The 14,711-nt window shown below is 31.7% G+C and overlaps 1 protein-coding gene across 1 annotated transcript in view; it reads left to right on the forward strand.

The window, feature by feature from the left end:
* Window positions 1-10,147, forward strand: part of LOC107445367 (nose resistant to fluoxetine protein 6-like) — a 51,637-nt gene extending 41,490 nt beyond the window's left edge. The window contains exons 9-15 of the mRNA XM_043043784.2: window positions 972-1,140; window positions 2,201-2,280; window positions 4,157-4,279; window positions 4,525-4,645; window positions 5,142-5,328; window positions 6,687-6,829; window positions 8,026-10,147. Coding sequence (XP_042899718.1) covers window positions 972-1,140; window positions 2,201-2,280; window positions 4,157-4,279; window positions 4,525-4,645; window positions 5,142-5,328; window positions 6,687-6,829; window positions 8,026-8,283 — 1,081 coding nt within the window. The 3' untranslated portion in view covers window positions 8,284-10,147. The remainder of the gene's footprint in view (window positions 1-971; window positions 1,141-2,200; window positions 2,281-4,156; window positions 4,280-4,524; window positions 4,646-5,141; window positions 5,329-6,686; window positions 6,830-8,025) is intronic.
* Window positions 10,148-14,711: the final 4,564 nt, after the last annotated feature.

Raw genomic sequence — 14,711 nt, forward strand, 5'->3', positions numbered from 1 at the left:
TGATGTTTTTCCTCTCCTGTTCTTAAGTAGTGCTTCGTTACATTTAGAAGAAAAAAAATTTACCCTTTATTAATTTTTGACCCTCATATAATTTTTTTGACTTTAAGGATTCAAAGTACAAAAAAAAAACTAATAATGGAGTGTATAAGAGGGTGATCCTAATGGATTACCCTATTAATTGTTACAAGTTACGAAAAAACCATTATCCCTAAAGAGTGAGCTTGTTTGCATTTAAGTGTACGCCAAATGGATGCCAAGCTCTCAACGCAAACATGTATCAACATCGCCAACTTTTGAAACGACGTTGCACGGCCTTCTATTTTCTTGCTTTATTAAATCGTGGGAAATGAGAAAAACAAAACTTATTGAGTCATCCATTAACAAGTAATAAGAATTAATAAAAATGATTCCTAAAAATCGTAACAAATATACGTCTTACTCTTCGCTGTTAAAAAAAAAACCTGCTGAATGAATAATATTGTTTCTTGCTGGTTAATTTCTTCTACAGTGAAACAAACGTAAAAATTCCTTATATTGCCTTTGATTTGTTTGGGACATGTCAGCATACGACACGACATTTTTAGTGATTTAATCAAATCCAATGCTCTGGCAATATCATATAGTTGTTTTCTTCTTCTTTTTTTTCAAAAACGAATGTTCCTCATATTTATGGAAATATGTCGCCTTGTCTATAATTCCAGAAACACTTCGAAACTATAACCTACATTTTTTTTAATAATTCCGCAATATATATCATAAAAAATGGCATAAATTAAATCATATTTGTATAATTTGATAATTAAATAATACGGAACTATATACAGTCGCGGATGATTACTCAAATCCTGTACATCTATGGTATTTCCTTAACTTGCAACGGAGTATAGTATTTGTTACCCATACTATTCAAGAAAACTTTCCTACATCAATTTGTCACACTATTTATTAATATTTCTTTTTCTTTCCCTCAGATTAACACCGCCTTATATGCTTGTCATCGCTACGAGTATTCTTTTACCTCATATCAGCTCGGGTCCCGTATGGAAAGAAACAATTACAGACAAAATTGTTGAAAAATGTAGAAGAAACTGGTGGACTAATCTTTTGTACTTCAGTAATTTCGTTCCTACAGAGAATATGGTAAGGTTTTAACTATTTAAGAGTATGTAGTATTGTATTTTAAAAGGATTAAATAAATTGAACACCTACTTGCATCATTCAGTAAATTTTTTTCTAGTAAAAATGCTGCTTGTTTTAAAAAAATTGCAAATTTTACTCGATTATTTTTTTACATATTGCAAGCGGATCATGTAAAATTTTCGTTTTTGAAAATTCTGAGATTCCTGCAAAATTTAAAAAGTGGTAGCAAAACCACTTCGTTTGCACTCTGTTTTTCAAAGAAATTATGCATTCGTGAGTACCACAAGCATAGATGAATCGGTATAAATGTAATCAGTACTACAATGGTTCATATTTTTTAAAATTGAGGTTGTAGCTAAAGCGACAAGTTTGCTCCATTTTTTTATGAAATCTTGCCTTCCATTTTTGTCCCGCAGTGGACTGATTGTTAAGACACGGTTCCCTTCAGATCGCCGTAGTCAAGCATCACTGACTGCTGTCAGTGTGCGGGTGGGTGAGCTCTTGAATTAGTCTGCGTAGGGATCGAGGGTGTGCGGTATTGGTCATTGGTAAACTGTTCTATCGTAAAGTGCTCGACTTCGCGTGCAGGTCGTCGGGCTACCGAAGCTGGGAGCTATCCCCTCTGCAGAGGATCAAAATTGTGGAGTCGGAAGTTAAATTTAACAAACGCTAATACAAATATTTCAGTTATAGGTGTCCCACGCTTTGCAGAAAACATTTTCTAATCATCAGCGCCAAATGTTTGAATTTAAGCTCAAAAAACTTATCTGGTTCCTAAAGCTAAAAGCAATAAACTGTGCGTTTCCATATCCTTTCGCTTTCTTTAATTGATTATTTTAGAGATTTTCGGTAAACAGATGTAGACTTTTTGTTCAGTTATCATAGTTGCCAATTTTCACTCTTTTTGCTAATCATACAGTAACTGCTACAAGCTCTAGTGACATTAAATAAATTTCATTTTAATGAAACAAACTTAATTTTTATTTAACTATTACCTAGGAAAAAAAACAAGAAAAAAGCATAGCTATTGTGGTTTTAATGAAATTCTATTTACTTTCAGTGCCTGGATTGGTCATGGTATATACCAGTGGATACTCAATTGTATTTGCTCAGTCTATTAGTTCTCATTCCTCTCCAGAGGTATGTAGCGGCATACTTTAATTTCATATTGAATTCGCAATATTTTTTTCTACTACGAAACCTTAGTCTGCTCTTTTAAATACATAATATATCAAAACCCTTAATCAACAACTGTGAAACCAACGTCACTTCTGCTATAAATGTCCTACTTGAAGGATTGCACGGCAATGGGAAATCCTGCTTGCTGCAATGAATACCAGCGCACGTGAATATTGAGGGAAACGAGTGTGCGGACTCCTTGGCTAAGGAAAGCAGAGGTGCCGACCAACCTTGCACCACCATCACGCTTGCAGACGCAAATGCAGTTGCAAAACACAGACTTCTGCCCCATTCCTTCAGGAAACCCCTCATTACTGACTTTGATTGTTCCAAAATCTTAACATCAACAATTACAAGACTAAGAACAAACCACTTTTAAGGGATGAAAATTCTCCCAGTCAAAATAAGAACTTATTTTCCCTGCAAGAACTGCGCCGATATCCAACTTACCCCGGATCACATTCTCGAGTGTCCAGCCCCTACTCCATATGTTTTACAACTGAGTATGGTGTCACTGGCTTCAGAACTTCGTGAGATCCTCTACAGTAATGATGTATTGGAGCTAGCGGATGCAGTTTTGAAGGCACACGAGGCCATTTAATTGTCCATGGACAAGATAAAAAAAAGATCAAAACCTTTAGAGAAAATTAAAGAAAATTATTAAGACGAATTTTTTAGTGGTTTAAAATCTCCAATTGCGCAGCATCCAATAAAGGTACGCAGCACAAGTAGATCTGGTAAAACTAGTTATACATTAAAATTTGAATTTTAGTTGGGAGATGAATCTCTTAATGTGCTTTTCAAATTTCTTCTGAATATGTAATTCACTTAAATCTGTTCTACCACTCGTCATTTTGCTTCTTTCATAGTAATAACGGCAAATTAATGAAAACTATAAAATAAAAAAATAAAATAAAAAAAATTGTTACATCATCATTACCCAATCATGGTCAAGCACCTAACCTTATTTACAAGGCTTCATCTTTTAATTGAAATTAGTCGTTCATTTTTAATATCTCATAAGTTAAGAAAAATAATAAAAACTAACTACATTTTTATCCTTTGATATCCTTCTGATATCACGTTATATTTAATCCTTTGATTTCCTTCGGATATCACGGACATTTTATCCTTTTATCGAGGAATATATACATATGTGCCAACTTTTTCCCTCTGAAAAAATTTTTTTCCAGTGATAGGGAAATGAGAATGAATAACAATTTCAGACAGAAACATTTTTATACTTTGCCAGAGCTTTAACACATTAGCATATGATTTTTATGCATTAATTAATTTATATTCATTAATGGAGAAATCGTTCTAAAACTGTTTGTATAAATCAAATAATGAATGAAAGAGATATAAGTTCGGCTATCACTTTATCTTCCCTTTAACTTTGAGAAAATCTAAAAAAATTAGCATCTGTGCATTACCTATTTTTTTTCGCTGAGGCATTAAAAGAATTTTTTTTAATATAATTTAAGAGTAATTTATCTGTAACTTGCATAGCTACCAGCTTCTACGAACTGTTGTACATTTTACATTATTATTAGAATATATTTTATAACTACTACTGCAACTACTTTGTAATTTAAACTAATATGTATTTAGTTGTTTTAATGTTTTCAAAAAAGATATAAATATTGCTTACAAATTTCAATTTAACTTTGCTTCCCTTAGCAAAAAGGCACTGGCTTGGAGATGCTACATTTCTTTCTTACGCCAGAATAGTTCTTTTTTTTATCACTAAACAAAAATTCTCTATGAAATGTCTAAACGTTGAAAGCTTTGAAATACTGGTACTAAAAATGATACAGTTACTGATGCATTATTTCAGGAATCCCCGCTTAGCGATGACGATCAATGCTGGATTGTGTTTGGCCGGAATAGTTATCTCAGCTGCATTCACTATCTTTTATAAATTGAACCCAGTAGCCATCTATGTTTTTATGCATAAAGAGTAAGTCATTACTTTTGTTTCTCCTATTAGTTATCACTGATTAAAAGCGATAATTTAAAAGAACAAATAAAGGCATTTTTTTTAGTTTTATTAAGTATTATTCAAATGAAACTAAATGCAGCTAAAGGAGTTACTTGAGACTTTCAATTCAAATGTATTTACCTACATCTCGATTTCCAATTATTATTACTGATTTTGAGTTAAAATTACTTTTTCATAATGAATTCTAATTTTTATATTTGTAGTGATGTGAATTACTTCATTGATCGTGGCTACTACCGAACATATTTGCATGTATGTTCTTACAGTGTAGGCTTAACCGTTGGTCACATACTTGCGAAAAAGAAGAAAATCCGAATTCCACTGGTAAGAATCATTGTTTTAGTTATCTTAATGTAATTTATCTTCTGATCCTCCGCGGTAAAATAATTTGTAAGTTTTAGTTGAGTTTTATGTTAATAAATTGAATGATATTCCACTAACTGCATTAATAAGTAGCTCTCACATCTTAATCTTCGCTATCACATTTACATTTATTAATAATACCAGTGTTCCCACTGGTCTTAGAAAAATTAAATAATGGTAGTAATTCACTTTATATGGTAAACTTCACTTGTACGGTAAATTCATTTTATATAGTATAATGAAGTATAGTATACCAAACAATGGCAAGCTGTTGCCATTGTTTGGTTGGCTGAAGATTTTAAACACATATATTTTCTTTTCAGAACAACTTATAGTTGTCGTCTTAATTTATCGAACTTAGTTTCTTTTTCATTACCACTGTGAAGTACTTCTAGGAGCAGTGAGGACAGAGGACATATTAATGATAGTTTTACCTAATTTGTATTTTGTTCTGTAGGCTCTCAATTTGTTGGGCTGGATAGTTGCATTCGCACTGGGATTCAGTGTCACTATTGGAGTTTATAACTGGCATCAAGGCAATGTACCTAGCTTGGTTACTTCTGTACTATATTTAAGTCTGAAGAATTTAGCTTTTACTCTAGGATTAGCGTATGTTACCATAGCATGTATGACTGGCCATGGAGGTAAAAATATCAATTGTTTTAAGTTAATTATTTACTGTTCTTTATACTAAACACGTTACTATCCGTCCATCATAAAAAGACGATTGTATTCTAAACCATGGTACGAGTTCATTAGTTAAAATAAGAGCTGTTTCGAAACTTCTGAAACCAGATGATAAAAGAAACGGTGGTAGGTATGGGTAAAGTTTTGCAGCAATGACGATTCTTTAGCACGACGATATCCCCATGTTGGAATGAACTCTCCGAAGGTCAATCGTCTGCTGTGGATGGATAGTGCAGTCTGCTTGCGGTGATGGATAGTGCAGAAAAAAAAACATTTACAGTGGGGGGAAAGAACACCATTAGGCAAACAATTTGCAGAATCAATTATTTTTCAATCAATTACGAAGGTGAAAAGCTTATAGGAAGATCAGCTGCACCTATCACATAAAAGAAATTATATTTAATGACTGGATACTTTAATGACTCCTTATGTCAAAATAAAGAGGCAAAATCCAATTTCTTGGCGTAAAAGTGATGGCTAAAATCTTAAACTAATCACTACTCTCAGTTCAAACATTTTACCATTTTTATAATTTTTTTATCGTACCCCAAACCCAGGTATCTCGATCTTTTAAAGATCATATTATTAAATTAAGTCATATGTTATTACTTTATTGTAACTTTATTGTAACTGTGCCCCATTAGTGGGGCAAAACCAGGTACATTTGTTAACGCTATGGGAGATTTAGAAATACTAGGATTTCAGAGAAAAGACAGCAAACAGTTCTACTTTATTTGATAATTTAAGAAAGTTAGGCCTATAATTTACTTGTGATGAAGTCAAGGCCATACTCTAAGAGGGGATAGAATGATGATTGTCCTAGGGCAAGAAACTGCTTAGGACTCAACCGAAATTTCTTACAAAAATATAGTGCTTATTAATTAGTTTTTTTTTCTTTTTTTGAAAGATAATTGCAGAGAATTTCATTATAGTATCTATATAAAAACCACGATTTCGTATAAAGGATCTTCTAGAATTCTTCAAAACATGAAAATAAGGTTTTTTGTGCCTATGAAAGAGGTCCACAATAAATTTTGTCTTGGTTATCTTCTTCCTCTGGTTATCTCCTTCCCTTCGTTGGCCCAGCGAAGACACAAATCAAGAGAGGAGGGTAGCACAGGACCAAGTCTTAACTCTCGAACTAAACTTATCGAAACGAAACAGGACAGTGCTTCGATTGGTTTAAATCTTTACTGTTTGTTAAAATAGGAATCTCTAGTAAAAGTATTATAAGCTGGACTAAAAATACATCATGAAATGTGTGATTTTAAACCACTTTCTTTTTCAGTTTATACAACTTTTTTTTCTATTTCAGGAGTTGCAACAACCATTCTAAGCTGGAATGGATTTGTCCCTCTGAGTCGATTGACGTACATGACATACTTAGTACATCCATTTGTGCATTATACATATTATGGTACCATTAGAAATCCTATTGCAGCATTACATCCAATACTGGTAGGAATGCTTTTTTTAAAAGAATTCGATTTCTCACGCATTATTATGATTAGAATATAGAATACATAATATACAAATGTTCTTATACTTAATATACAAATACATATACCACTTCCGGTTTTTTTTTCTTTTTGTCTCGGTGTTCAAAATTTCCTTAGGGGCGACTTATTTCTTTACTTATACTATTATAGACTTATAACTTCTATACAAAAGTAGTAAGTAAGTAGAAAATAGATAGTAAAAGGGAAAGAAAACAATTCATCATCAAAAAATCATTAATCAAAAAAATCATCAATAATTAATAAAAAAAATCATCATTTAAGACAGCAAATTGGTTTTCGACAACAATGTTCTGCTCTCTACAATTTTTTCTTAATGGTCAAATAAAGATACTTCAAGTAAGGATATCAAAAATCACCTGGATCAGTTTTTTCGCCAGCAAAGCGCGCGAAATCAAGCTAATGCCAAAAAGATGATAAAAGGTATTGGACAGAATGGACAATATCTGATTCAATAAAATATTTGTTCACCATAAAGTATATCACCTTTCATTTTCATAAAAAAACGAAATTACTTTCCGATCAGCCCAATACGAAACTAAAATGTGGCAGTGGTTTTCGTGCTGTCATCAGATTTATTTATTAAGCTGGCAACTAGGCTCCCACCGTAATTTTTTTTAATACTTTCAAAAATTTAAAGTGTGGTAGCGTTCTATTTCTGTTTCTTTGTGTTTAACACGAAGTTTCGTGCAAAAGCTAGTTTAATTACTCGTCATCGAACTCAATAGGACGACCAGGACAAGGTGCCTCAATTAGGCCAAAATTTCCATTTTTAAACTTAACGTACCAATCACAAATGGCTTTTTTTTTTCAGTTATGGCACATTTTCCCCACACACAGCACAAATGTCACGAGCATTATTAGCGGCTTTAAAACTTTAATTAAAAACAAAGAGAAGGTTACGAAAAAGCTCATTTTTTCCTCAACTTAACCTTTCATTTTAATTATCTGAAAACTAACATTAATTAACTCGCGCAACAACAAAAATACAAAACAGAATGCAATGGGACAGAAAACATCCTATTTCGAGTGATCTAAATGTTAATGACATGTTAAAAAAAGCGGCAGGAAATTAGTAGCCAACCAATTTATTTTTACAATAAATATGTGGAATTCTTATTCAATTTCTTGTTCTAGGTTCATCAATACTGCGGCACAGTTGTTTTAAGTTTTCTTACAGCTTGTGTTTTGAGTTTGTTGTACGAGGCTCCTTTTATGGCTCTAGAAAAAGTCTTCCTGTCATCGAAAAAATTAAAAGAAAGTGCAGCGACCAACAAAGACGATAATATCGAATCAACTTTTCAACCAACGATATTCCCTAATGGCCACAATCTGAAAGATAATCTTGATGTTCATACCATAACTTTTAAGCATATAGGACAAGACGCCCAATAGATTATTGCTATTTATTCTACAAAACTATTTTTCATAGACATTTATAAGTACAATTATATCCATTTTTTTTATTTGAGGGGGTAATATATGTATCCACTTACCTTTAAACAATACTATATTATGAGACAACAACAATGCCATTTTAGAGTATTTGTCTTATTACTGCGATATTTTATAAAAATTCAAAGATTTATAAGTTTATTATATCTCATAAACTTAATGTTCCATCGTTAATGAAAAAATCAGGCATAGTTGTTTTAATAATTATTTTTCAATTGCAAAGATAAAAAACTATAACTGTTTATGAATAAGTGACGTACTATGTTATGTAAACTTTTGCAAATATTGAAACCAATACCAAATTTAGTTGATCAATACCAAATGTCTATAATTAAATTAAATACGTATGGAATGATATAAACCTGTCCTAACGCTTATATCGAAATTAAATTTTATTTTCCTCATGCTTTAAAAATACAGACGTAAATAAATTAGAGAAATATTAAGTAATTGAAACCTAGTCTGTTGTTAATAGCTAAGTCAGATTTCCTTAAATAGATACTTCAAAAAATTATGAATGTTTATAAATAAAATAAGTATATGTAAATTAATAGTAATATTAAATTAATTTAGCTGAATATATAACAGAAGTAATTTTCATATAAAGTGGTAATAAAGTTAATTGCATTTTTTTAAATATTTCGGTTAATTATATAAATAAACCCAAGAAACTGAAGAGGTAAGATATTTTATTTGGTTAAAAAGCTTCATGTGCTTAAAAAAAGGAAGAAAAAAAGTTTGGAAGTAACAGTCAGGCTCAAAAATAGGCACCCAGATTCAAGCGCTCAAAAATAGGCACCCATTTTTAAGACTTGCCAAACGTAAATGAGAAGAAACAAAAGACATTTTCACCTTTCTGCCTCAGTGATTTTCTTTTTTCTGGTTCTTCATGTTTATTTTTATTCTCTCTCGGCTACTGAGGTTTTTCTAGTTTTGTTTTCTTAACTTAGTAATTATTTGGCAACTTGACAGTTTGGTAGTTTTGTTTGGCAACTTTCCATTTTTATTTCAAATCACTTTTCTTTCTTCTCATTCACGTCTGGCGAATCTTGAAAATGGGCGCCTATTTTTGAGTGCAGGAAGTAAGTCAATCGCAATCTGTATTATTCTATTTCCCGTCTGTGTTATTTTAAAGCGAATAAAGTTTCTAATCAAGTAATATCTTAATTAATATAATTTAAATTTTCGCAAATGATAAAATTTTTTGTAGATTATGCCAGTAAAAGAGATTTGATAGTAAATCAAATTTAATAGTAAATTTTTTTTAAACATTCGATATCCAAGCTAATAATTAAAATATTTTCAACGAAAGGAAGATAGCTCCACTTTAAGATATTATCTCCATATCTTTGAGTAAGAACGACAGCATTATCGCCAAGAGATAGAAAGTAAAGATGACGTTAGGGTTGATGTAAGAAAAACGCTATGCAATATCATTCTATTATGATGTTACCCCAACTTGTTCAACAGTGCAATTGGTTGCCCGTAAATTTTTAAATTATATAAATGATATGGTGTATACATAATTATCACTCGTATCTGACAAGATCTTATTACGAAATGATTTCGTCGTCATTTTTTGCTCATTTTTCAGCTATCCACCACAATCTATGTATTTATTTTAAGTTAAGTAAGAATGTATGACATCACAGTCCTTCAATTCGATGTTTTTATTTGTAAATAGTTCACTTTGAGAGTTGATATCATAAATGTTTACAGTTTCATCCCTCATATTTACCATGTACTATTCCATTGATTACAAAAAAGAAAATGTGAAAGAATAAACTTTCTTCATAAACAAAAATTTGTAAGTTTTTTTTATGCTTTTTTCATCACCATCAAATACAATTTAAACATGAAACACATTATAATACACGTATAACACAATTTATGATTTTGAAAATTTAAGTTAAGCAGCAATTTAAATGAAGGAAATGATTTGAAAATTAGAATATTAATTAAACGAAGCCATTTTGTTCAGGACCTCGCTGGGTGTTACAAACATTCAGTGCCGGCGGAAGACGTTTAGTGATACTGAAAACAACGCCCTTAACTTAATTTTGAAAAAGGAAGCTGAACTGAAAAAAAATAATAACTTTTTTCCTTGGATTTTCTCGCTGATGTAGTTACAACGGTGTAAAAAATTACATTTTGTATTTTAAATGACAATATTTCTACCAGAAAATTATAAAATCTGTATCAACCCTAAATGTTGATTTAAGAGACATATGAACAAGATAAATATCAATTAACGCATTCAAGGTTAAGGATAAGGAAAGTCAGTTTAATTAATGAGAATATCACCTCAAGACCTCAAGTATTCTAGAATAAATATTTGTAGATAATATTTTTAATGAACACAATCGTTTATGGCATACAAATATAAAAGCATAAACATTGAAATTTAGTTTTTCGTGCTTTAGTAGGCTCTTCCTCAACCTTTTTATCGCAACGGACCAGTCAACGTTTGAATTTTACCTCGGCCCGGTAACGGGGGGGGGGAGATTGTTTATATTTGAGATTGTTTTGATTTAATAATTTTAATATTTTATTTTATTTAAATATGACTTCAAAATTAAATACAGTTACACCAAGAAATGAATGTAGATAATCCTGATGTAGATATCGCACATAAACAAGTAGTTTTGCATCGTTGTCTATATCTGTATATTCATCAACTTGAAGTGTGTGCCACTGTGATTTATTAATCCATCTCTAACAATTGTATCTCAATGTTTTCGACCATTTTTTTCAATGAGCTTAGTCGCAGCAACAAGGACATATCGCTCATGGGCTGAAATAGTGGCACAACTCAAACACGTGTTTTGGACTAAGAACAGGTGTAAATGTGAAAATACACATTCCTTCAGAAGCAATACTAGCACAACTCATAATTCAACTTGAAGGTAATCTTCGTTTAAGCAAACTAAAGCATTTCTTATGCATTTTGCTTAGCAATGAAAACTTTAAACCAACTTATCTCAAATATTGATTTTTTGACTTGTGCCGCTATTGCAGACCATGAGCGATATGCTATCTCTTCTACAGCAGCTTCTATCTAGAAGTTCACGGCAAATATCTTTAGTGAAGTACAAGATCAATTTTTCATCGACAGAGAATGGCTTTTTAATCTTAGCAATCTATCTCCCCGGTTGCCTCTCTTCCATAGAAAGTTGCAAAAACCGGAGAGAAATACATCACAGTAAATAAAATGGGAATAATTTAATGTCCCTTGGGCAGACTGGTATAATTTTTTAATCATGATTAATCGTATTATATCATTAGGATGATAACAATCGATTCACCAATTATAACTGACTAATGTTAAAATCCCCAGATCATAATTCCCGGCTTTTCCAGAACTTTCAACTCGTGTTGATGAAAATAACAAATTTCCTCCATGCTATTCAATGGGAAAGTAATGGATGTCAAGGAAATGTCCACACAATTTTGTTCAGGAGCTCAGTGCTTCCAATATTAAAAAACTCTTCAGTGTAGAGAATACCGGGCAGTGTAACTTAATTTTCAGGAAACATCGATGAAGGTAATGCAGGATAAGTGAAGCAGTTGGACTTAAAATTCAACGAAGGGAATACCGGGCAATAGCTTTTAATTTAAGAAAACATCTGTGCAGCGAAACCGCTATCATCTGGTTTAATCCAATCATTAAGATAAACAGCAATTACACTAAAAGAACAAGCTATTTATATATCTGGCATAATGTTTACTTTTTCTAATGGTGTTTGCTATGCTGATTTCAAATCTGAAAACCGTTTAGCTCAATTACGTCAGGTTTTAAAGATGACCCTTCAGTAATTTTGCCTCCATATTTTTACTTCAGTTCTGTATCTGATAATAAGAGTCGTTTCACGGTAGCCAATATATATCACAATAAGAAATGTATAGTCAATCAAAATTTCAACTATTTTCCGGCTAACTGCAATGCTTAAATCTCAAATAGAGACCTATACCTGATGACAATGTATTTTTTAATCATTTCCTAACCTCTAAGCGAATTTTATCTTCATTGCTAAATTTCCTAAAATTCCCCCTCTTTTCGGCAAGCTAGAATGTTCAAATCTCAATTGCAATGCTGCGCTTGCCACCACACAAGCTTCAATCCTTTTTAGAATTTTTTAAGCAGAATTTGTCTCTAAGTAGAATTTATCATCAATCGAAATTTCGAACACTTCAGGACAGCCTCCAGGACGTGGACTTGTACATACATTACTTAAAATCCTTAACCGAATTGTCCACGCCTGGCTAAACACTTCAGGACAGAAAGTTTATATCAAGACAGAAAAATTCATCGTGAACAAATTACAATTGTTTCCTCAATGTTGCAAAATCCATCTCCCTTTTATCGCCAATCAAAATTTCGAACGCTTTTTGATTTAAACCAACTTCGGCAGACTAAAAAGAAAATAATAATATAAAATTTTTAAACCATACATTTTTCAAGCAATCTATGAAGACGTAAATCCTCAGCGGCCATGCCGTATGATTATGCGGCATGTAAAAGATCCCTGGAGTGCCTTATTGGCTCTTGGCATTTCCGGCAAAATTAAATTCCCAGTGCACTTTAGCATCCAAATAGAGTCTCGGTTCTACCATCTAGTGTGGCAGAAACTAGACGTCCAAATTAAGATGACCAACGGTATGGTATCTCACCCATTGTGGTGGTCCTGAAAGAGTGGATACCACCTCTGGAGAACGCACTAGGTCTGCTCATCGGCAAGACTGATTGTGCAGCTCATTGGAAATAAGAAAAATAAAAATAAAAAAATAATGAAGACGAAAATAGACGAATTTTCTCCAAACCTAAAACTAAAAACGTAGGGTCCATCGAAAATTACCCAAACTTGGTTCAAAGTGATGTACCCTACTTTTTTTTAATTCTAAGGGGTGATACAAGGCTAACTATTTTCTTGCTTTCAGCTTACTTGAAAAAAGTTTTTCTCTATTTCAAAAGTATTTATAGCCATCTAAAAGTAAAATACATTAGTTTACGGGTTTAACCTAGTATGTTATTATTAAATAAAAATATTTATATATATATATTTCTCTTACACGGCGACAAGAAAAAGCCTCATTACAACTCCCCAAATGGCAACGCTAGAAAATCAACCAATGATTGCCATTAAAAATGTCACATGCCAAATCTAGCTGAGATGGCTCAACATATAGCGCTTTTGAAAACTAGCAGAAGTGAGCTAAGCAGAAGCTAAGCAGAAGTGAGTAGTCTTTGTCGATAGATCTCTATTTTAGTATTTTGTCGAAAGCGCTTTTTTTCACCAATTTATATATTACAAATTTTTTTGACGATTTTTGATTTATATCACGAATTTATTTCTTTTACTAGAATTTATTTGTTTATGCAGGTTTTTCCATTGCAATTCACTTATTTCAATTTTTAATAGACTTGATTATAGCCAAAATTTTAACTTTTTGAAGAGATATCAGTTTTAAAAATTTTATCTTAAGATTTTATACTATATCACATTTCTAATAGGTTTAACGAATCACAGGTCATTTATTTGAATTCAAATTTATTTTAATGACTTAGTATTTACTAAAAAGAGGTAATTTTTTTTTAAAAAAAAGTTGTTATATGGATTTGAATGATTGTTTTGAATTCTTAGAATTTTGTACATTTGCAGTTTACCTAAGTTAGTAGCGAGCGAAGCAAACCATATAAGATTGCGTAGCAATTTTCGGGGGTTGGCGAGCGTTAGCGAGCAGGGGGCGCAGCCCACTAGTATTATTTATTATTTTGTGAAATCAATATAGAAACAATAAAAATCGAAAAAAAATTTCAAGAATCTTATTTTTATTTGCTTATTGAGAAGTTAAACAATGATCGGATTAAAACAAATCTACTAAGAAAAATTTTTTTTTAAGAATTTGGAGACCTCATTCTCTGACTGGATCTGATAACTTACTTTTTAACGGCAATAACTGCTTTTTTGAAGACTCAAAATTAGTAATATGAAACATTTAAGAAAAAAGATCAGTAACAAAAGGACATTTCTAGGAGGAACCTGATGTTTAAGGATGAAATAATTTATTGCTTCCTAAACGTTGGTCAATGAATTATACGTTGGAGGAAAGAAATGTTCCAGAATCGGAACTTTCCCAAATGGCTATTCAGTGCCCAATAGCATGAGCAACCCAGAGAACGTGTTTGAAGCATAAAAATGTTTTAAGCGATAAACGGCGAAGTAAAAATGACAAATTTTTTTTTAAAAAATGCTCAGTATTTTGTTCTAAAAATTCAATCCATTTAAATAAAAATATTAATATTGCAAAAAATTTAAGAAAGAAAAAAATTCCCCTCTTTTGTATGCTTTATTTCATAATCAGTGTAT

The sequence above is a fragment of the Parasteatoda tepidariorum genome, chromosome 1, assembly GCF_043381705.1.
Source record: "Parasteatoda tepidariorum isolate YZ-2023 chromosome 1, CAS_Ptep_4.0, whole genome shotgun sequence".
NCBI lineage: Eukaryota > Metazoa > Arthropoda > Arachnida > Araneae > Theridiidae > Parasteatoda > Parasteatoda tepidariorum.